The sequence below is a fragment of the Cannabis sativa genome, chromosome 1, assembly GCF_029168945.1.
Source record: "Cannabis sativa cultivar Pink pepper isolate KNU-18-1 chromosome 1, ASM2916894v1, whole genome shotgun sequence".
Lineage (NCBI taxonomy): Eukaryota > Viridiplantae > Streptophyta > Magnoliopsida > Rosales > Cannabaceae > Cannabis > Cannabis sativa.
Genome location: NC_083601.1, coordinates 22,981,365 through 23,005,754, shown reverse-complemented (window position 1 = coordinate 23,005,754; position 24,390 = coordinate 22,981,365). Strand labels below are relative to the sequence as shown.

General features: G+C 38.6%; 2 protein-coding genes across 2 annotated transcripts; both read left to right on the top strand.

Moving 5' to 3' along the window:
- The first annotated feature begins 16,391 nt into the window (after positions 1-16,391).
- LOC115706201 (uncharacterized) lies at positions 16,392-19,828 on the top strand. The gene is made up of 4 exons (XM_030633770.2): positions 16,392-16,887; positions 17,620-18,176; positions 18,275-19,186; positions 19,364-19,828. The coding sequence occupies exons 1-4, from the start codon at positions 16,708-16,710 to the stop codon at positions 19,656-19,658; spliced, it is 1,944 nt and encodes a 647-aa protein (XP_030489630.2). The 5' UTR covers positions 16,392-16,707; the 3' UTR covers positions 19,659-19,828.
- Positions 19,829-23,709: 3,881 nt separating this feature from the next.
- LOC133032229 (uncharacterized mitochondrial protein AtMg00820-like) lies at positions 23,710-24,075 on the top strand. Its single transcript, XM_061106114.1, has one exon. The coding sequence runs from the start codon at positions 23,710-23,712 to the stop codon at positions 24,073-24,075; it is 366 nt and encodes a 121-aa protein (XP_060962097.1).
- The last annotated feature ends 315 nt before the right edge of the window (positions 24,076-24,390 follow it).

Sequence of the window (24,390 nt, the reverse complement as noted above, 5' to 3'; positions counted from 1 at the left end):
TTTAGGGCTAGGATATTTATACGTGATCTTTTTTGATGCACATATTTCTCTTTTTGACCTGTCCTTTGGATCAGGATTTTTATACTTATGCTTTTTATTTTTCTGCATAATCTTTTTGACCTGCCCTTTGGGTCAGGATATTTTACTTAGTTTGTTTTCTGTCTGTCCGTGCGATATACCCTAGTACCCCCCTGAGTGGCATAGAAACTTTGTTTTTAAGGCACTCAGTTTTATTCAACATGTGGAAGATGTTGGAAATTATTTTACCAGGATCTAGATTTACTAACAAGTATGTTGGATTAACAACCTAATATGAATTCTAAAACAATGAAAATAAACACATATAAACTTAGAAAACCTTACAGTGGGTGCAGCGGAATAATATGACTCCTTCCGTTCAGATCTCTAGCCGTTGATTCCTTTCTGTAGCAGAGCATCACCAAGATCTGAACCTGGATCTTCTTTTCTCCTTCTTTGATGTAGAATTTCCATAGTCTTCCATACTATGATTGAGATACCACTTGATGTGTGTGGGCACTACTCATTCACTCAAAGTTTCGAAATTTAGAGAGAAGAAAAGAGAGAGAGGCGTGTGAGGCTTTTTCTGAGAAAAACAAAGTGATCAGAGATCTGTGTCTTAGTTTCCTCAAGCCAACACTTTCTATTTATAGAAAACCCTCTAGGTTTAGGTTAGAATTGTATGGCATTAAAATAATGGAAACTACAAATGGAATTTCCTATGCATAGGGCCGGTCATACAAAGGGTATTGGGCCTCACTTTGCAACTTTCCCATTTTGTTATTTTCCATTCCCATTTTCTCAAAAATACCAATTTTCCAATTTAACCTTTTAAATGCCAATTCTAATTATTTAATAACTTGGAAATAATTATCAAATAATATTGCCATTTAATATATTTATTAATTTAGACATATAAAGTCTCTTAATCAATAAATAAACCTAAAATCTCTTTTCTTTACAATTTCGCCCTTGCTTAGTGAAAATTCATAAAGTAGACATAGTCTAACTTTTAGAATTTTAATTGATTAATTAAAATCAATTAACTGAGTCTTACAAGCAGTATGGTCTCAACTAGTATGGGGACCATGGGTCTATATAACCGAGCTTCCAATAAGTCGAACCGAATTTACCAAGTAAATTCCCTAACTTATTAATTCCTCATTGAATCCACACTTAGAACTTGGAATTGCACTCTCAGTCATATAGAAACGCTCTATATGTTCCACGATATAGACACGTCATTAGTTATGCATTGTTATAACCCTAATGTGATCAATGATCCTCTATATAGATGATTTACACTGTACAGGGATTAAATTACAGTCACACCCTACAATGTATTTTATCCTTAAAACACTTAACCCTGTATAAATGATATTTCACCTAAGTGAAATGAGATCTCCACCATTTATCTTCGTTTGGTTAAGCTCAAAGGAAATCATCCTTTACTTCTATTTGTCAAATAGAAGCTATAGATTCCATATTTATGTTAGCGCTCCCACTCAATTGCATTACCGTGTTCCTAAAATGTACGTATCACCCTGATACAAAACTAGGCTTAACTAACAAATCAAAGAACACGAGTAACACTCTTGAAATTGAGCCTAACCATATCAGGATTGAGATCATTTGATCTAGGATCAACAGGTGATATTGAATTGAATAGATATTACGGTAAGTTTCAACATATCTAATCAAAGTTCAATATCGGTCCCTTCCGATGTATACTCCATACATCCGATACTGGTAAACTTTGCCAATGTCCTGGAAAGGACATAACACTTTTCCAAGGTGTAAGAATACCTATCGCTGATTATACAATGTCAGTCTAAATCCAGTGTTCTGACAAATCAGGGAATCAACTTTTGAACATACAATAAAGATTATATTCCACTGTGTTGACAACACTATAATCTTTAACAAACTCATATGTTCTGGACTTAAAAAGAATTCATACATTATATACATATAATCATGAAATAAATCATGTGAACCATGCAACATAAAATGTTATTTATGATCTTTATTAATAAGTAAATCTGATTATATGAAATGAGTTTTATTTAGGGCATAAAACCCAACAGAAGATGTATACATTTAGACGGTACAAACTCTTTAAACAAAGTCTAAGTTATATTTTTGGCTATTGGTAATATTTTCTGAGGTGATCGGCATTCCAGGCTCTTGGCACAATGGTTCCATCCATTCTTTTTAGCTTGTAAGTGCCTGAGCCGAATTCGTCCTCGATTTCATATGGTCCTTCCCAATTTGGCCCAAGTACCCCCACTCCGGGTTCTTGGGTGGCTGGGAAGACTCTTCTTAAGACCATATTCCCAATAGCAAATTTTTTGTTTTTAACTTTAGAGTTAAAATACTTGGTCACCTTCTTTTGATAAGCTGCCATCCGTATTTGAGACTCGTCCCGGAGTTCTTCAACTTGATCCAAGGCTTCTTGAAGCAAAGCCTGATTCGTGGCTGGATCGTAAGTCGCTCTTCTGTGGGACGGGAATAACGTTTCTACCGGGACCATCGCTTCACAACCGTACGCCATTGAAAAATGCGAGTGACCGGTCGTGGTTCTGGGGGTCGTCCGGTAGGCCCATAACACTCTAGGCAACTCTTCAGGCCAGTTGTTTTTGCAGGCCAGCAGCTTTTTCTTCAAGGTGACCTTTAGGATTTTGTTGACTGCTTCCGCTTGACCGTTTGTTTGAGGTCTGGCCACCGCGGAGAAGCTTTTCACTACTCGGTGTTGGTTGCAGAAGTCAGTAAATTCCTCGCAATCGAATTGCTTTCCATTGTCAGAGACTATTTTGTGAGGCAAGCCATATCAACACACTATGTTTTTGATAACAAAGTCTAGTGCTTTTTTAGCAGTTATGGTCTTCATGGGCTCAGCCTCCGTCCATTTGGTGAAGTAGTCTACTGCTACTATTGCATACTTTACTCCTCATTTTCCTGTTGGCAGGGACCCAATAAGATCTATTCCCCATACCGCGAAGGGCCAGGGACTAGTCATCAGGGTGATTTCATTTGGAGGAGCTCTCGGTATGTTCGCGAACCTTTGACACGAATCACACTTTTGGACGTAGTCTATGCAATCTTTTTTCATTGTTGGCCAGAAGTACCCCTGTCTCAATATTTTCTTTGAGAGACTGGGTCCTCCCGTATGATCTCCACAGAACCCTTCGTGGACCTCTAGCATGATTTGTCTAGCTTCAGGGTCCGATACACACCTTAAATAAGGCATGCTGAGTCCTCTTCGGTAGAGAATTTGATCCATCATTACATAACGATGAGCCTGATACTGAATCTTCCGAGACAGAGCCCTTTCTTGGGGCAACTCACCTTTTGTTATGTATTTTATGATGGGGACCATCCAGCTGGGTTCTTGCCCAACCGTTATTGTGGTCTCTTTTATTTTGATGCTTGGCTCTGCCAAGCGTTCCACTGGTACTACCCCCAACTCTTCGATTTCGCTATCTGAGGCTAACTTAGCCAGACAGTCCGCGTGAGCATTCTTTTCTCGAGGGATTCTTTCTATTTTGTAGTCCGTGAACTCGTGGAGTAGCTCCCGGACTATTGTTACGTACGCGGCCATTCGCTCGCCCCGTGTTTGGTATTCTCCCGATATCTGGTTTACGACCAGTTGAGAATCACTGTAGACTTCCACTCTTTTGGCTCCTACAGCTTTTACTAATTTCAGCCCTGCTATTAGGGCTTCATATTCGGCCTCATTGTTTGAAGCTGCGAAGTTGAACCGTAGGGCCGCTTGGAGCCGCAGTCCGGTTGGTGATATCATCGCCACTCCGGCCCCGGAACCATTTTCATTGGAGGCTCCGTCCACAAATACTCTCCATGTGGGGATTGGCGGTACCGGCATATTTGCGGTCGCCTCGGCTTCGTTGCATTCAGTAATGAAGTCCGCCAAGGCTTGGCCTTTAGAAATTCGGGGTATGTAGTGCAAGTCAAATTGACTTAGCTCCATCGCCCACTTGAGGAGCCTTTCGGATGCTTCAGGTTTTTGGAGGACTTGCCGGAGTGGGTGGTTGGTGAGTATCTTGATCGGATGTGCTTGGAAATATGGCCTCAATTTCCTTGATGCCATCAGGAGGCAAAAAACCAGCTTTTCAATGATTGGGTACCTTGCTTCGGCTCCTATCATGGGCTTACTGACATATTACACAGGATGCTGAGTTTTCTCTTCTTCCGGGACTAGGGCAGCACTGATCGCGTGTTCGGAGACAACCAAATATAGAAATAGGTCTTCTCCGAGAACGGGTTTTGATAGGATAGGAGGCTTGGCCATGTGCTCTTTTAGTTTTTTGAATGCCTCCTCGCACTCGTCCGACCATTCAAACTTTTGACACTTCTTCAATATGTTGAAGAAGGGTATGCACTTGTCCGTGGACCGTGAGATGAAGCGGCTTAAGGCAGCTACCTTTCCAGTTAGGCTCTGCACATCTTTATGCTTTTAGGGGGATGGCATGCTCAGGAGGGCCTGGATTTTTTCCGGATTTGCCTCAATCCCCCTTTGACTGACGATGAAGTCCAGAAACTTTCCTGACTTGACCCCAAAGGTGCATTTCTTTGGGTTGAGCTTCATGTCGTATCTCTGGACCACTTCGAAACATTCCTCTAAGTCGCTTGCATGGTTGTTGCATGCTTTGGACTTGACGAGCATGTCATCTACATAAACCTCCATATTTCGCCCCAGGAGGCCTTTGAACATCCGGTTGACCATTCTCTGGTAGGTTGCTCCGGCGTTTTTCAGTCCGAAGGGCATGACTAAGTAACAGTATACCCCCTTATCGGTCTTGAAGCTAGTGCACTCCTGGTCTGCCGTATGCATCTTTATTTGATTGTACCCAGCATAGGCGTCCATGAAGGATAGTAGTTTGAACCCAGAAGTGGCGTCTACCATCTGGTCGATCCTGGGCAGCGGGAAGCAGTCCTTTGGACAAGCTTTGTTTAGATCAGTGAAATCTATACAAACTCGCCAAGTTCCGTTCGGCTTGGGCACCAACACCGGATTGGCTAGCCACTCCGGATAGTATACGTCGCGGATCATGCCGTTAGTCAAAAGTTTGTCCACCTCTTTCTCCAGAGCCTCGGCTTTCACCGAGTCGAGCGGGCGTCGCTTTTGCTGGACGGGGGGCATGTTCGGATTCACGTTGAGTACGTGGGTGATGACATGAGGGCTTATGCCAGTCATGTCTTCTTGGCGCCATGCAAAGATGTCGATGGCGCCCTTCAGTGTTTTTATTATTTTTTATTTTTCCTCCGGATCTAGGTTCTTCCCCAGCCGGAGTACTTTGGTGGAGTCGAGGTCGCACACTGATAATTCCTCGACATCCTCCATCGGTTCCACAATTCTTTCGGACCCCACACGGGGGTCTAACTCATCTTCTTCAGCCACTTCTGGCTCAACTGATTCCCGGACCATTAGTACGGGCAGGTGGGTTGCGACATTGTAACATTGTCTTGCTTCCCCCTGGTTTTCCCTCACCGTTCCGATCTCAGCTTCCCGGGTAGGGAACTTCAGGCACAGGTGCCGAATCGATGTGACTGCGCCAAAGTCTACCAAGGCCGGTCGGCCGAGGATCGCGTTGTAAGCAATCGGACAGTCCACCACCACGAAAGTGCAGTATTTAAATGTGCTCTGGAGGGTGTCCGGGCACAAGGTGACTGGGAGCCTTACTTTTCCCATTGGGATAAGTGTCGTCCCGTTAAACCTTGTGAGCTGGGACCCACTGGGCGACATGTCCCGGTCCGTCAAGCCTATTGCGGTGAAGGCTTCCTTGAAGAGTAGGTTCACGGAACTTCCATTGTCAATTAAGACTCTAGCCACCACTTTATTTGCGATGGGGGTCTCTATGACCAACGGGTCATGATGAGGGAAGAGCACTGTCTTGGCGTCTTCTTCCATGAACGTGATGGGTTGGTCCATCAGCCGGGGCCTTTAAGCTGGGAGTTGAGTAACCTCCCAAACCTCATTGTGTTTCACGGCCCCTGCGTATCGTTTAAGCTCCTTGCGAGTAGTTCCTCCGATATGGGGACCTCCGGAGATCATGGCTACCCTCCCATTAGGCCTGGGCGGCAGACCGGGGATGTGCTGGGCGTCGCCGTGGGAGCAGCTGGAGCTAATGCCCCTGCTGTACCCCCCGGTGTTCCCTGAGGCATACCCACAGTCGCCTGGCCCGGATTAAGGTGGGGCAACCTATTTTTGATCCACTCGTAGAGGTGGCCTAACCGGATTAGGTTTTCAATCTCCTCCTTGAGATTCTTGCATTCATTGGTGCTATGACCGATGTCGTTGTGGTACTCGCATTTTTTGCTCGGATCTCTCCGGGAGCTATCCTTGTACAACGGTTGTGGCCTCCGGTAGTGTGTATTTTGCCTAGTACCAAAGTACACCCACTCTTGGGAGTCCGACAGCTCCGTGTATTGAGTGTACTGGGGGGTGTACCCCCTTTTCTGGCGCTTCTCCCCCGTCCGGGTGCTACCCTTGGAGGACCTTTTACTCCTCGAGCCACAGGAAGGGCCTGCCAGGCTAGCAGCCGGAGCAGAGTGCGAAGGAGTTTGTCCATTTATTCCGGACGGGTTGCCGAAATGGGATGATGCTGGTGCCAAGGCCTGGCCCTGACTATATCTGGGGGTAGCAGAGAATTGTATGCTACTTGCTTGTGGAGTTGCGGTCGGGGTAATACCCGAGGGCGATACTCCGGGCGTATACCCTACTATCCCGGTGGGATAGTATCCTCCGTAAGCCACGATTTGGGCTTCTTCGAGGTTGATATATTTTTGGACTCTCTTCCGGAAGTCCTGAAGGCTAGCGGCTCCTTCTTGCTGTAGTTCATTCCAGAAAGGAGTCCCAGTGCGGATGCCTGCTTGGAGTAGCGCAAGCTGTTGTCCGTCGTCAACTTTCTTGGTTTTCGAGGCTTCCTCTCGGAACCTCTTTATATAATTCTTCAAGGTCTCGGTGGGCAGTTGCTTGATATTAGTCAAGGCACTGACCTCCAGGTTGACCTTTCTTGCGGTGACAAACTGTCTCCGGAAGTTGGTTTGTAGCTTGTTCCAACAGCCCACGGATCCCGGTTCCAATTTTTTGAACCATTCCTTCGCGGACCCACTTAGAGTAAGCGGGAAGCATAGACATTTGGCGTCATTGCTGACCCTCATGACCATCATGACACGGTTGAACCGTGACAAGTGGTCGCTAGGATCGGAGTTCCTGGTATAAGCTGCCATTTCGGGCATCTTGAAGTTCTTAGGGAGTTCCGCCTCTAAGATGTGCTTAGCACATGGCTCCCGATCCTCGCTGTCTGAGTCGGAGTCGTCTCCTTTCTGTCTCCGGGAGACTCGGGCAATGTCTTTTCGAAGTATGGCGAGTTCCGCCATAATTCCTTCATTTAACGTACCCGTGGAGACCGCGGGTCCGTATCTTTTTTGGTCAAGGTGATCTCGGAGATCACCTTGGTTCCCATTGATTTGATTTCTCAGATCAACGGGAGGACACCTCTGTCCTCTTCTCCCTCTACCCCCGGGCTCTTGGTGCACGGAAACGCTTTTTCTGTCCTCTCGATCCTGAGGGCCAAAGCTCCCTTTTTGGGGCTTGCCCCTCTGCGGACCTTTCCCTTTAGGGAAATCTGAGCGGACCTTTCGCAGATCCTGTGCCTTTTTCTTTCGCCCTGGGGTAGAGGTAGGGTTTTTTGTTTGGTTCCCTTCAGCAGGGTACCTTATAGGGCTAGGCTCCCTAGATTTCTGCTGTTGGGAACTAGGCGAGGACGTCGCTGGTTCCTTGCCAAGTCCAGCGGTCATCGCCTTGGGGTGCACGTGAATGCCAGCCGCCTCTATGGCTTTTTGCATGGCCAGCATCACTTCTTGCATTTTTCTGGTTTTGCGCTTTCTGAGCTTCGATCTCGGCTTCGTGATTGATAGCTTTTTGTCTGAGAAGCACCAACCCCGAGTAACTACCTTCGTCGTAGGCATACTCATTGAGGTTTCCCTCGTAGTCATCATCTGGAATTCCTTCTTCTTCCTCGGAACCCTCAGCTGCTCTTGAGGCTACATCTTCCTCATTCGGGTCTTGAGCATCTTCTAGAGAGCGAGGTTGACGAGTACTTCTAGTCTCCACCATGTTTGTGAAGTCAAGTGTTCGTTTACAGTAGCTTTCTTCAGCTCTCAATGAAAGCACCAAAATGTTGACCGAGGTTTTCGGCAACTAATAAAATATTATAAAGTTAGTGAGCTGTAAGAAATTGAGAGAAGGATTTTTACGTGGTTGGGGCGTTAATGAGCCTTAGTCCACGAGTCTTTGTTATTTATGGACGTCTTTAATACAAAGAATGTATTTGGGGAGTGTTTCACTCTTATAAATACAGAGAATGTTCTTGGTGAGTATTTTCTCTACTTGCTCATATGCAGCCCCAGATTCTCCATCCCCTTTAATGAGCTTTGAGGGGGTATTTATAGTGTTTTTGGTGGGGTGATCCCCAGAATTATCCTTACAAGTGTATCTGTAAGTATCCATAAAGTTGGGCATTCCCAATGAATATACCATGGGTAATGCATGGTCAAATCCCTAGGTGCTGTAGGGTTTTTATGTGGAATGTCCTTATTGCCTTTTGACTGATGTGACTCTTCACAGTGTAGCCGTCGCTAGACTTAAATGATCCTTACTGTGCAGCTGTTGGTTGGAGGTTGTGTCGTCAGACTTTATTGCGTGTAGCAGTCCCAACACGCTTCCTCCCATGCGTCATTTAATGCGACTTGATTGCTCAGGAGAAACCTGACACCTCGCGGAGATGCCTTAGCGTTACTCGAGCTTCCGGGAGAATATGGAGTTCCATATGCCTTCTCCGGGAGCTACGTCCTGGACGCTACCTTATGGCATAAAGACTTAGCAAATATTGTAAATCGCTTGATCCACGTGTCCTTATCTGGTTGGTCCACGTATATTGGGCAAAATCAGGGGCAACAGAACTATATGTTAGTCTATAAGGGTGTGTTTAAAACTCTTAGACTACACCATATCAGATTTCGAAATTTGCCTTTGTGCTAGTAAATCTTTCTGATAAGATGGTTATTACTCTGGGGGTGGAATAGTGATTTTAGAGAAGTGTAAAAACCTATCTGAAGTCTCTAGGTCTACCAGGAAGGGACTGAATGTTAAAGTTGCAGGAAAGATACTTATTCAGTCTAAGGAAAGTTCTATACATTTTTGGCATCATTCCAAATTGTCTTAAACTACTAGTGTTAATTTCCTGATTAACCAAAAGTAGTTGCCAAAGATATAGAATCCAGTATCCCAAGAGAGAAGACATATAGAGAGGAATTTCACATTATCAATGATATTGTGATTAAGGAAGAGTAATAGTGGAGGAAAGGTTGTGGTTAATTCAACCTTTCAGATCCTATTACGAGGAGTTTACTACTACTACACTTGATTTGTATATCAAGGTGTTGAGATTATTTGAAACGCACTTTTTGTTTTATATTAGTGCAAGTGGGAGTTTGTTGGGTTTTATGCCCTAAATAAAACTCATTTCAATATAATCAAATTTACTTATTAATATAGATCAGAAATAACATTTAATGTTGCATGGTTCACATGATTTATTTCATGATTATATGTACATAATGTATAAATTCATCTGAAACCCTTTTCACATACTTGATCCTGTTTATTGTGCCGTCAACACATTGGAAAGTAAACATGACTATGTGAATAAAGTTTCCTAGATTTATCAGACATAGGGTTTTACTGATATGATAATCTACAACAGAGTTTACTTGCATTTGGAGAAGTGTTATGTTCTTTCCAGAGCATTTGTTAAAGTAAAGCTCAGGTTGGATGCATGGAATATGCATCGGAAGGGACCGATATTGAACTTTGACTTAGATTTATTAAACTTACCGTAATATCTATTCAAGTCAATATCGCCTAGTTGATCCTAGATCAAATGTTCTTAATCCTGTTATGATTAGGCTCAATCTTGAAAGGCTATTCGTGTTCTTTGATTTGTTAGTTAAGCCTACTTTTAGGTCAGGGTGATACGTACATTTTGGGAACACGGTAGTGCAATTGAGTGGGAGCGCTAGCATAAACATGGAATCTATAGCTTCTATCTGGCGAATAGTAAGCAAATGATGATCTCCTTCGAGCTTGACCAGACGAACATAAATGGTGGAGTACTCATTTCACATAAGCTGAAATATCATTTATATGGGGTCAAGTGTTTTAAGGATAAAATACATTGTAGGGTGTAACGGTAATCTAATCCCTTTACAGTGTAGATCATTCATATAGAGGATCATTGATCACATTAGGATTATAACAATGGATAACTAATGATGTGTCTATATGGTGGAACATATAGAGCATTCTATATACTGAGAGTGCAATTCTAAGTTCTATGCGTGGATTCAACGAAGAATTAATAAGTTAGTGAATTTTAGTGCTAAATTCTTGATCTACTTATTGGAAGCTCGGTTATATAAACCCATGGTCCCCGCACTAGTTGAGATAATATTGCTTGTAAGACTCATATAATTGGTTTTGATTAATCAATTATAATTCTCAAATTAGACTATGTCTATTTGTGAATTTTTCACTAAGTAAGGGCGAAATTGTAAGGAAAGAGTTTATAGGGGCATATTTGTTAATTATGATACTTTGTATGGTTCAATTAATAAATATGATAAATGACAATATTATTTAATAATTATTTATAGTTATTAAATAGTTAGAATTGGCATTTAAATTGTTGAATTAGAAAATTGGCGTTTTTGAGAAAATCAGATGCAGAAAAGATAAAACTGCAAAATTGTAAAAAGTGAGGCCCAAATCCACTATGTAGGGCCGGCCACTTTTGTAGGGTTTTTCCCTCTGATATTTTCATTATTTTAATGCCAAATAATTCAAACCTAACCCTAGTGGAATGCTATAAATAGATAGTGAAGGCTTCAGGAAAATTACACTTTTCTTCTGACACTTCTGATTCAGAAAAAACTGAGCCTCTCTCTCTCCCTATCTTTGGCCGAACCCACTTACTCTTTCTTCTTCCTTCAATTTCGAAAATCCTTAGTGTATGAGTAGTGCCCACACACAGCAAGTGATACCTCAATCATAGTGAGGGAGATCGTGAAGAAAGACTTTCAGCAAGAAGGAGGTTTCAGCATCAGAGATTCAGAGAAAGAGATCCAGGTTCAGATATTGATAATGCTCTGCTACAGAAAGGAATCAAGGGCTAGATATCTGAACGGAAGGAGTCATTATATTCCGCTGCACCCAATGTAAGGTTTCTTAACTTTATATGTGTTTATTTCATCGTTTTAGAAAGTTCATATTTAGGGTGTTAATAAACATACTTGTGAGTAGATCTAAGATCCTGGTAAAATAATTTCCAACAATTTATTTTTTATTATGATATGTATAATAGTGGTATATAATTTTATTAGCATAATAAAAATATTTTAATGTATGTATATAATTTTATTGACATGCTACATATATTTAATTATTATTTTTATATTTTTTGATTGTATGATTATTTATTTTAAATAATATTTAATTAGTTTTTATTTTATTATATACAATGGTCATGGTATATATATTTTAATTGTGGTATATAATTTAGTTAGTATAGTATACATATATATATGTATTAGTAATCTATATTTTTATTATTATTATTTTTTGTATATATATTTTAGTGTATGGTATATATTTTTTGTTATACGGTATATAATTTTTTTTAAATAATATTTAAATTTTATTTTCTATTGTATTTTTGTTGACATGATATATAATTTTATTAGCATCCTATATATTTTTATTTTTATTTGTTTTTATTATTATATATATTTTTATTGTAAGGTATATATATATATTTTATGTTATATGGTATATAAGTTTTATTGTATAGTATATTATTTTATTTTAGATAATGCATGTTTAGTTTTTATTTTAGTATACATAAAGGTGATATATAATTTTGTTAATATGATATATAGAATTTTTTTTTAATAATATTATATTATTTTATTTTATTTTTTATTGTAGGTATATACGTTTTATTCTATGGTATATGATTTTTGTTGTCTATAATATATTATTTATTTAATATGATATTTAGTTTCTATTTTATTATATATAAGTTTTTTGGTATGTATTCATATTTTAATGGTGGTATATATAATTTTGTTAGCATGATATATATATATATATATATTGAGTATTAATTTAGTATTGTTATAATTTCTTTGTGGTATATTAATTTTCTGTACTACGATATATCTAATACTGCTGTATATATTTAAATGATCTAATATATTTATTTATTTTTGTTACAATATCATAATATGCAATACTAAAAAAAATTATGTAACTTAATTTTGTTATTATATATATTTTCTAAAAAAAAAATATGTGATAAATCTATTTTTATAATTTTTATTATCTAATTTATTAGATTTGGCCATTTTCTTAATTTTTTTAAAAAGTGGACATTTACTAACTTAGTTACCAAATTGAGGACCATTTTGCATCTCAACCCTATTAATATAGGTTGTAACAACTATATTTCATACCATTTGAATCTTATCATCAAATTGTGTAACAACCCTTTTATTACACTAATAATATGTGATCAACACATGAGTTACAAGTGACAACAAATTGTAACTTCTCTCCAAGTTACAACATGTAGGTTACAAAAGTATAGATTATAAAACCATAGGTTACACATTTATTTACCATACACTTAATATATATTATTCACATATATTTAACACATTTTAATTTATACTTTATTATATTATAAAATAATATAACACGAACAAGATGACAATGTGTCACTTGCCTACTCCACGTACGGCCATAATGCTCCAATGGCTAGTAATTTTTATTGATCAAAGGAGATGAGTTTGGATAATATCATGCACTATGAGATTCGTTGATGTGCTCAATTAGACAGATTATGTTCTCTGAATAAAGGAATTGGCCTGAAAAAGAGCAAGAACTCTTAAGGTAGTAGTGGTGCTCCATGTAAAGCGTGTGCTCTTAGACATTGGAGCGAAGTATACACTAGTTGGTAGAAAGTGAACGGATGGAAAATTGTTTGAGGGGAGGTAAGTAGTCCTTTGTTTGAAGGGGAAAATTGTTGATGTACAACCAAAATCTCATATTGACTTAAAACAGAATAGAATAGATCATTGATATTAGGGGTGTTTACGGATTGGTTTGATCTAGATTTTCATAATTTTTGAACCAAACCAATATAACGGTTTTTTGAATATTAAAAATCAAACCGGACCAAAAAATTTCTCAAACCAAACCATTAAGAACGGTTTGGTTTGGTTCGATACCACGGTTTAAGTTAAATTTATAATTATTCATATTTTTTAAGTAATTGTACTATTTTTACTAAGTTTTTAATTTTATTTTTTAAAATATATATTTAACATGATAAGTAACATATCTATAACCTATTAATAACGATATAAAAATATTCTCAAAAGTCATACATAACATAAAAATCTAAAATTCATGCAATAAAAAAGGGAAATTTGAAATTATATGCATATTAGGGATTAAAATTGGTATCCTAATCTAAAACTATACATAATTTGTAAAATGGGATAACTTTTACTTAAACCCAATTTTACCCCCCTCATTTCTAAACTGACTCTCTCTCTCTCTCTCTCTCTCTCTCTCTCTCTCTCTCTCTCTCTCTCTCTCTCTCTCTCTCTCTCTCTCTCTCTCTCTCTCTCTCTCTCTCTCTCTCTCTCTCTCTCTCTCTCTCTCTCTCTCTCTCTCTCTCTCTCTCTCTCTCTCTCTCTCTCTCTCTCTCTCTCTCTCTCTCTCTCTCTCTCTCTCTCTCTAGCGTTTGAAATTGCACCACCACGATTCCCCACTCGAACGAAGAACCCACCGAACCCACCACCCCACGGAGGGAACCCATCCACTGAGCACGCGACGAGCCTTTCCCCTTTCGGTTTTTTAATTTTTTTTTCTTATTGATTATGGTGAAAATGTTGTTAGTTGATAGATTTAGGTTGGATATGTGCATTCTTGATTAGATCTAGGGTTAGATGGAGTAGATCTAGGGTCTGTGATCTTTCTGGGCAAGAAAATTCGATTTTCTAGTTTGATATGAGCTTGAAGATGAAGGCCCGATGCATGGCCCGATGGTCCGATGCATGGCCCGATGTAGGGCCCGATGGTCTGATGCCATTTTGGATTTTTTAATTTTTTTTTTCTATTTATAGGACTGGCCCGATGGGCCCGATGTAGGGCCCGATGGTCCGATGCATGGCCCGATGTAGGGGCCGATGGTCTGATGCCATTTTGGATTTTTTAAATTTTTTTTTCTATTTATAGGACTGGCCCGATGGGCCCGATGTAGGGCCCGATGGTTGGCCCGATGGTCAGATGCCCATTTTGGATTTTTTAAATTTTTTTTCTATTTATAGGACTGGTCCGATGGGCCCGATGTAGGGCCCGATGGTCAGATGCCCACTATATTTTTTTTCATTTTATAGGACTGGCCCGATGGGCCCGATGGTCAGATGACTGGCCCGATGGGCCCGATGTAGGGCCCGATGCCCACTTTAATTTATTTTTTTTTTTATAACAAAGAGAGAAGAAGAGAGTGGGGAGGCGGTAATGTAAATGGGGGTATTTTAGGGATATTCTAAAATGTGTCATATCCCACAAATATTAAATGTTATGTGTTTTAAAAAAAATATTAAGTATAGAAAATCAAATTTCCCAATATAAAATTTGACACACAAAAAAGTTCAAAATTATACATATAGTCATATATAAAATATATATAAATTAATTATATATTATAAACGGTCCGGTCCGGTTTAACCGTTAACTATTTATTACGAACCGCAATCGAATCATTACACCGTAAACAGTCCGGATTGACCAAACCACCAAAAACGGTTTTCCGGTTACAGTTTACAGTGGTTCGGATTATAGTGGTCTGGATTTAAACTGCGATTTTTCGATTTATATGAACAGTCCTAATTGATATATAAGGATGATAATATTTCCATTAGTATGAATTAGGAAAATATGTTCATAAATAAATTTGCGAGGCCTATATCATACCAGTGTGGAAACATTTTATTTAGTTTTTATTAAATGATCTACGGATATGGTATAAGGTTGCTCATACTCTCTTGTTAGAGCATCTTCTTTTCAAGTTGATTGTGTTATTAGTGGAAGTGATATTCCTGCTAATTTGACATCTAATAATACTTCTACATTGTATATGACATTCAAGTTGATTGTATTAATAGTAAACAATATAACACTACATGAGGTTGGAATTGTTCGGCTCACCACTTCTTTACTTCTTATAACTTTTCTACATTGTTTACAATAAGTAGAATTTTATCATAAAGAATTAGGAATACCACTACATTAATTACTTTTAATGTATTTGTTTATATAAGTTTCATCTTCATTTTGTTTGAAGTCATATTCTTTAATAATCTTATTAAAGGTGATATTTCATGATCTAAAGGTTTGCTTATCCATAAATATATTTAAGCAATTTGTATATCTTTCGATTTTCCCCTAGTTGTACTCTTCAAGTTGTTTCATATAAATATCTCGTCAAGATTTTCATTTAGAAAAGTAGTCTTGACGTCCATTTGCCTTATCTAATAATCATAAGTAGCAACTATGAACAAAAGAATATGAATGGATTTAAACATCGCAACAAGAGAGAAAGTTTCATCATAATTGGCGCATGTAGCCTTTGGCTACAAGGTTTCATCATTTTTTAAGCCAAATTTAGCATAAAATTTACACATTCCATTGAAAATTGTCTACAAATGTCAATATTATGCTAAATTTTATACACTTATCAAAAACAAAATTGCTAAATTTTATACCCAAAAAGAAAAGTAAATGTTATATTTGCTACAGTATTTATTATTGTGCTCCAATGCAATATAACAATTTTTGTTGAAAATTAAGAGAAAAAGTGAAATATCATTAATAATTATCAATAAATTAAATATTTAAAAAATAATTAATGATAATATTATAATTAAACAAAATATATTAAAATTATCATTAATAATTAATGACAAAACTGTAATTAAAGAAGCTCCATTTATTTATTGTGTGCCAAATTTGATATAATTGTACATCTTATGTAAAATAAAGCACAATTTGTAACAAGAGACAAATTCAAAACAACATTTAGTATACCATTAGAGAGTTCATTTTTCTTAAAAGTGCTAAAATGTAGGCACTACACTAATATTTCAGCACTCCATTAATATGCTCTAACCTTTTCAAAAAAATAAATAACTGAAAAAACTAATTTTAAGCTAATCACCTTACAAAAGAAATTTGTTTAAATTTTTTAAAAAATAAATAATTTTAATTTAAGTTGGAAAAAGAAAATAAATTGAATAGCTTTGAGAAGTGAGTGGAAGGCTCAGCTGGTTTCTTCACCAAGGCCCTTGTGGTAACGTCGTTCCTTCGGTATCGTATAGAACAATATTGAACAAGAAGCAAGAACAAGGGCCCAAACTCTCAATTCTCCACCTTAGGGTTTCATTCCCTCTGATTTATCTCTTCGCTGATACGTAAGGGGCTAATCTTTATTCGACCCCAATCAATTTTGGGCATTGTATCGGTATTGGATTTCGGCCATGTCGGCTCGATTGTTCAAGAAGTTTTTAAAGGAGCAAGAGCTGCTGCAACCTCAGAAGGATCCTCATATTAAAGATGAAAATGACGACGATGAAGAAGAAGAGGAAGAACATGTCAATTCTGGTTCTTCAATCAATCCATTCGACCTTCTCAATGATGGTGACCATGTCAGCGATCAGGTTCGAGTCTCTAAGGCCTTTCTTTGTTGGTAGTATATCTTCTTTCATTCTGGATTACAATTAGTTGTTGTGGTGTTCTGCCCACTGCCCAGCTCAACTTTGAAGTTCCTAACTTATATTCTTTTCAAAATTTGAAGAAAGTTGTTTACAGCTAGATATGATGAAGTAATTGGTTTTTTCTATATCATTGTTCTGTGTAGGTATCCGAATTTCGTGATATCAAAACCATTAGTTTGATTCGATTTACTATGTTTTTAGAAAGGGGGCACTTGAATATGTTTCTAATAGAAAATGTACATCTCTCTTAGCTGACACTTGGTTCTTACTAAGTCAATGCTTCTTTGTATTTGAAATGTTTAGTCTCCATTTATCCATATAGGGTGGTTCTATTTCTGTTTGAAATTCAAAACTGTAATTTCTTTTACAAATTACCCTTTCATGAAATTTTGAAAACCTTTTGGAGTTTGGTATTAGGAGGAAACCTTGTTTAAAAGTTAGTTGATGCCTTTTTAGGCTTTTAGGACATCAAAATGGTCCTGCTCATGCAATGTGCTGATATTGTTATCAAGCAACTAAGTGTAGGGTATAAGTTGTAGAGGAAGAGAACAATGGATTGCTGAAAGTTTCCTTAGCTTACTGATTACGCTTTCACTTTTCTAATGGTCTGATATCTTGTTTTGGAGGTAATGATGATGTTCACTTAAGTATTTTTAATTTTCAATTGGCTTACAGGATGATGAGTTGGAAACTTCAGAAGATATCGTGTTAGGGGCTGGTGATAAACAAGATCCTCAAGAACTTAAAGGTACCAGCAATTCCGTCTCAAGATCCAGCCACAAATCAAAGAAAAAGAAAAAGAAGAAAAACAAGGAGGGTGCTTGTGAAAGTACACATAAAGACGAGAAGTCCTTGGATGCAATTCTAGAAGCTTTAAGTCTAGATGTTAAAACTTCTGCACTGCCACGTGCTCCTGAGAAAGCAAAAGCAGTGAATACAAAACTTCATGATAGCTTGGCTAAACCACCTGCAGCCTCAATTTTAGAAGTAGATCCAAAATATCTTAATGCTGAAAATGAGCTTCGAAGAATATTTGGCTCTAAAGTGGTAAAATCATTTGAGAAAAGTAATCAAACTGGCCCTGGCAGTTCAAGACAGGTACGTGGTGGACGGCGTGGAGGTTATATTCCTAGAAAGACAGTACTTGTAACTGCATCAGAACATTGGCCTAGGTGGGATGGTTCTTTCTCCATGGAATTTCTTGAAGTGAAAGACGGATACCACTACTTTAGGTAAGATCATTTTTTGCTTCCATGTTGTCTCTTCTCTTTTTCCTTTTAGTTGTATTTTTCTCCTGAGACCCTTTCGATACTGTTATGGTATACTGTAGATATGTGCATTCATCATCCTATGCTCAAGCTCAGAGAGCCTTTGAAGCTGCTAAAGCTATTCACGATCTCAATGGCATTGCCAGTATATTATTGTACAACCCTTATCACTTGGATTCCCTTCTAACGATGGCAGATTACTTTAAGTTTGCTGGTGAGCAGCAAATGTCAGCAGAATCTATTTCGAAATGTCTGTATGCATTGGAATGTGCATGGCATCCACTGTTCACCCCTTTTCAGGGTAATTGCCAAGTAAAATTCAATGATGAGAAAAACAAACCTATGTTCACGACACTTTTTGCTCACATGAAGAATATGGATAAGCGTGGTTGTCATCGGTCTGCTTTGGAAGTTTGCAAGCTATTGCTTTCTCTCGATTCTGATGATCCAATGGGGGCCAAGTTCTATATTGATTACTTGTCATTGAGAGCAGATGAGTATGCATGGCTTGAGAGGTTCTCAGAAGACTATCAAAGTGATAGCTCATTATGGTTGTTTCCAAATTTCTCATTTTCCCTTGCTGTATGCCGGTTTTATCTAGAGAAACAAGAGTCAGAGGAAGGCACTCATGCTCTTACTGCAAAGTCTAGTTCAACCGAGCTTATGAAGCAGGCTTTGATGCTTCACCCCTCAGTCTTGAAGAAATTGATAGAAAAGGTGCCTTTGAAGGACCAGGCATGGACAGGTATTGTTAAGGATGCATTATTCCGAGCAGAAGAAGTTGGAATCCCATCCTTGGATCACCTGATCAACATATATGTGGAGACTAATTATCTTATATGGAGGCTCCCAGATCTGCAAAAGTTATTAAGAGATGCTGCACAACAGATCGTTGAAACCCTTAAAAGAGATAGCAGTGAAGCTAAGGATTGGGCTTGTGTCAGAAAAGAAGCATTTTCATCTGAGAAGAACGAGTGAGTATACATATCGTATTGTCACTTAATTTTCTTTTTGCTCTAAATTGTCACCTTTTTCTGATTTGGCTACCATGTTCTATTCAATATCTACTTTGATGCTGATTTCTACATGAAAGCATATGTCATTTAATTTAGTTAATAAGTGAGATTGATATGATGCTTTTTGTTTGCTAGGTATCGCCACTTATTGGTCTCGGATTTCTCTCACTCAACGCCAACTCTTCCGCCTGAAAATCTGCAACCCTTCATGGTTGACCCAAGGATGATGGAAGGCATGCATAATGAAGGCCTTGCTGCCAATGCAAATGAGGTTCTACGTGCTCCACCGCGTGACGTTACGAATCGAAATGCATTGGCTGTCTTGTTTGAATCAATGCTACCATGGGTTCATTATGGAGATGCAAATGGAGCAGGTGAGGATGGGGATAACCTAATGAACGGTAATGGCCAAGGGAATGAAGAACATTGATTTAGAGGTTGTTGGAAAGCGGTGTAGAAATTGAGTCTTTTCAAATATGCTTTCTTTCACCAAATGTGTTTTAGCTAGTGGAGGTGAATTTGTTTAGAAAGCTTATTGCTGAGGAGATAGTTCCCCCCCATCCATTGCAGGCACTCGTTTTAACTTTCTACTCTACAGATCTAACTCATAAAATCAATTATATAATTGTTTTGGTTTTGATAATAATAAATACCTGCTCTCTTTTATGTCAAAAAAAAAAAAAATGCCTCCTCTCTTGTCTTTTACTTATAGTTTTGATAATATTTTACAACTTGATTACCAAAATCGTACTTGCATAAAAATTGTTAAATTAGATCTCACTGTAATATTTATTATTACTGTGTTACAAGATGAAGTGAAAAATACAGATAAAATACAAACAGAATACAACAGAAAATAGATCCTAGGTGGCTTCGCCTCTAGTGGATCAAGAACTAGTTGTTAGTTACAACCGAAGTTGTAACTAACTCCCTAGTTCTGTGATCAACCCTAAAACTACAACTATAAAAGCACTAGAGAAATACAGAAGAGAAGTGAGATGAGATATACCAGAAGCTAAAGCCTTAGGTTACCAGATCTGAGAAGTTGTTCAGCTCCAGATGATGTTCAAGACCATGCACAAGAAACAGAAGTGAGTTAGTGAGGAAAATCAGAAAGAAAAAGAGAAATAAACACAGAAAACAAAAAGAGAGAAAAACCTAGAAATACCAGTCGATTTGTGACTTGGATTTCTTACCCGTGTAACATTCATTCATCATAGTGCAGATCCGAGGTCGATCTTCGAGGCGAGCTCATCGGAGGATGTACCCCTAATTTTTAGTAGGCGAACCTCTATATTTCTCGTGTTTGATTTCTTACTGCTACAAACGTTTGTGTTTTGGCTAATATTTGTGTATGAGTGTGTGTGTTGTTTACTGGGTGATTTTACGGGAAAGATCGATCGATAGATCGAGGGAGATCTCGGTTACAGGGCTCGAGAACCGTGAAGGCGGGCAGAGAGAAAGAGAGAGTTCGAGACTCTCGAAGGTTCGAAGAGAGGAAATGAGCTAGGGTTAGCTACGATTCCTCTTGGTTTTATTCTAAGGAGAACGACGGATCGTTTGAATCAAACGATCCGTCGTGTAGCGAGAACGACAAGTTCCATCGTCGTGCGGGAGAAACGACCAAGATTTCTTTGTCGTTGATTGGGGTGTTTAATTTGAATTTTTCGGGACAAGTTTGTCCTGTCGTTTTTGACAAATTTCTTGAGTGGTGTAGGTTGAACTTGGAATTTCACCAAGCCAAATTCTACAAATGGTATCGTAGCTTTGGTTCGAAGCTTAAATCAACTCAAGAAAGATTCAAGAAAGTGATCAAGACTTGGGAGAAGAAGAAGAAACACAACAAGAAGTCAGGACAAGTGGAAAATCTCGTGGAAATTCCACAAACCGATAATAAACAAATCTTTCTAAACTCAACTCAATTTAATTTTGATTTTTCTAACATACGAGCAATATCAAAGTTGACATTGATCGTTTGATGGATACGGTGACTACGGGATCCTGAGGAGAAAGATCAGTATCCTGTTGGCTCAACGAAACTACTTAGTGGTTCTCAAGACCCTATTGAATGGCCGTAAAACACTTCAAAGATTCAACAAGAAGAACTCGTTGGAAACGGCCACGGAATCATAATTTTCAACCTTTCGATGCCATTATCGGATTGGTTGATAAAGAAAAACACCCATTTAAAATTTGGAAGAAACTTGAAGAGCTTTCAACAAAAATCCCTAACTAACAAGATCTACCTAAAAGAAAGGATCTTTGGGTTTAAGATGAGTCACACTAAAACCCTGATCGAATCTTGATGAGTTTCTCGTAATGCACATTGAATTGGCAAATTCGGGGAGAGAATGAAGCTCTTAAAAGTGATGAAAATCGAGGCAATAATCATTTTGAATTCATTACTGATTCATACGAGAGAGGTAAAGACAGCAATCAAGTATGGAAGGACTTCAATCACACTTCGATGAAGTCATCTCATAAAATCTAAAGACTTAGAGATGAAAAGTGAAAAATCCAATTAGGACATGGTGAAATGAACCTAAGTAAAGGGGAAGGTCATCTCACAAGAAATCCTACCAACGAGTGGGTAGAAGTAATAAGTGCACATCATCATAGAAACTCAAACAAAGGGAAGAGTAGATCACCATCAAGAGATCTCGGGTGATTCTACAGGGGTGTTTTTATTGTGGAAAACCCGGACACTACAAGAAAGATCGCTATTTCTACAACAACAAATACAAGAATAAGAAAGGTGGAAGGTTTCCGAAAGATCGATCAAAACAGTAACAAAATGACAAGCAACAAGTAAGCAAACTACTCGAGATGGCTATGATAAAGTGGTGAAGTTTATGTTGCATCTACATCTTTCAAAGATGATCGGATTTTGGATTCTGGGTGTACTTTTCACATGACAAATTCTAGGGAAATCCTAACTGATTACAGAAACTCTAATGGTGGCAAAGTAATTCTGGGAAATAACAACACTTGCAACATAGAAGGTTCGGGGTAATGTAAGTTTTAAAATGTTTGATGGGATTGTCGAGAACCCTCTAATCGTGTAAGGTATGTTCCTAATCTTGCTCGAAATTTAATTTCTATAAGTGTTCTAGATGACATGGGTATTGTTAGCAAAATTAGACAGGGTTCAATGAAGCTAAGTGCGGTGCTATGACTATAATCAAAGGCCACAAACATGAAGGGTTATACTACTTAGATGGAGAACCGGTGACTCACCGCAACAATGCGATCACTAGCAATCCGAGAGGACTCTAAAGGTGATCTATGGCACAAGGTCAGGGCATATCGGTGAGAAAGGCCTTGCATCATGAGTGAACAAAGGCTACGGGTAAGGACAGAGTAAGTAAAGTGGATTTCGTGAATCTTGTGTCCCTAGGTAAACATCATAGGTTAAAGTTTAAAGCGGTATTCACAAAACTAAGCACATATTGGAGTATGTTCACTCTGATCTTTGGGGACCAGAGAAAACTCCAACACATGGTGGAAATGTGTATTTTATGTCTATTGTAGATGACCATTCTAGAAAAGTCTGGGTATTTTTACTTAAACATAAAAATGAGGATTTATCTAAATTCATACAATGGAAAACCCTAATGGAAAATTTAACTAATCAAAGGGTTAAAACCCAAGGATCGACAATGGCTTAGAGTTTTCAGTTGATGAATTTAACGGGTATCAGTGGCTCATTGGAATTCAAAGGCACGGAAGCGTGAGAATTACTCCTCGACGAATGGGGTAGGCCGAGAGAATGAATAGGACCTTGATGAACAAGGTCGGATGCCTATTATTGCAATGCAGGGCTTACTAAAGGATTTTGGGGAGAAGGTTCGTGTTAACGGCAGCCCTACCCAGTGAACGAAGTCCATCCGGTGCCATTGAATTCAAGACACCCGGAGGAGATCCGGTCGTGTAAGCCTCCCGATCTCTCAAACTTAAGAGTATTTGGATGTGCAAATGGCCTATGCACATCGTGAGTGTTGGTAAGTTGAGCTCTGAGCTCTAAAATGTGTGTTCCTAGGCTATCCCGAAGGTACTAAAGGCTACAAACATTATGGGTAAGAGAGAAACAAGGTTTTAAAGCTATAAACGATAGGGATGTTGTTTTTAAGGAAGACTTATTTCCTTGTACTACCGATAACAATGCTATATCCAAATTCTACTTTAGACACTAACCCCGCAGCACATGCGCGGACATGCAAACAAGGAACACTCAACCTAATACTCTGTTCAGTGGAACCGTAACGGTGGAAAATACTCGGGGAGATGAAAACTTGGAAGGAAATGACCAAGTTCAGATGACAACATTCGGGTGGAACCTATTATCGAAGAAGGACAAGAAAATGAGGAAATCCAAGACTACCAACCGACCGGAGATGTAATCCAGAAGGGTTCCTAGACTACACGAGAGATTCAGCTTCACAGCTTGGGAAGAAGTGCTAGCCTATGCATTCTTTTGTGCTATGGGAGTGGAAATGACAGAACCTAAGTCTTATGAAGAAGCTATGACTGATAAAGATGCCAAGAAATGGTCCAAGGCAATGGACACAGAGATGGAATCTCTGAGAAAGAACAGAACCTGGATACTAGTGAAGAAACCTAAAGGAAAGAGCATAGTGTCATGCAAGTGGCTTTTCAAACACAAAGAAGGACACACTGAGACAGATCCTAAGAAGTTTAAGGCAAGACTAGTGGCTAAGGGATTTACACAGAAAGAAGGGATAGACTTTAATGAGATATTCTCACCTGTGGCTAAGTATAAAACCATCAGAATTATACTTACCATAGCTACTCAATTTGACTCTGGGAAGTTGATCAAATGGATGTAACTCTTGCATTTCTACATGGGGAACTCGAGGGAAGAAATCTACATGCAACAACCTAAAGGATATGAGGAAAAAGGTAAAGAAGACTTAGTTTGCAAACTGATTAAGTCCCTGTATGGACTTAAACAGTCACCAAGACAATGGAACAAAAGGTTTGATGAGTTCATGATCAAGAAAGGGTTTTCAGAGCTATTATGACACCCGTCTATACTACAAAGGCACTAAGATTGATGAAGTCATCTACTTACCGCCGTATGTAGATGACATGCTCATTGTGAGCAAGGAAAGGACCAGGGATTGACCTAATGAAAGGTTGGC

Excerpts from the sequence above, each read along its gene's own strand:
- LOC133032229 (XM_061106114.1), top strand. The coding sequence starts at position 23,710 with ATGGGAGTGGAAATGACAGAACCTAAGTCTTATGAAGAAGCTATGACT.
- LOC115706201 (XM_030633770.2), top strand. The coding sequence starts at position 16,708 with ATGTCGGCTCGATTGTTCAAGAAGTTTTTAAAGGAGCAAGAGCTGCTG. Across the intron at positions 18,177-18,274 it reads GACGGATACCACTACTTTAG|ATATGTGCATTCATCATCCT; the intron begins GTAAGATCATTT and ends GGTATACTGTAG. Across the intron at positions 19,187-19,363 it reads TTTTCATCTGAGAAGAACGA|GTATCGCCACTTATTGGTCT; the intron begins GTGAGTATACAT and ends TTTGTTTGCTAG.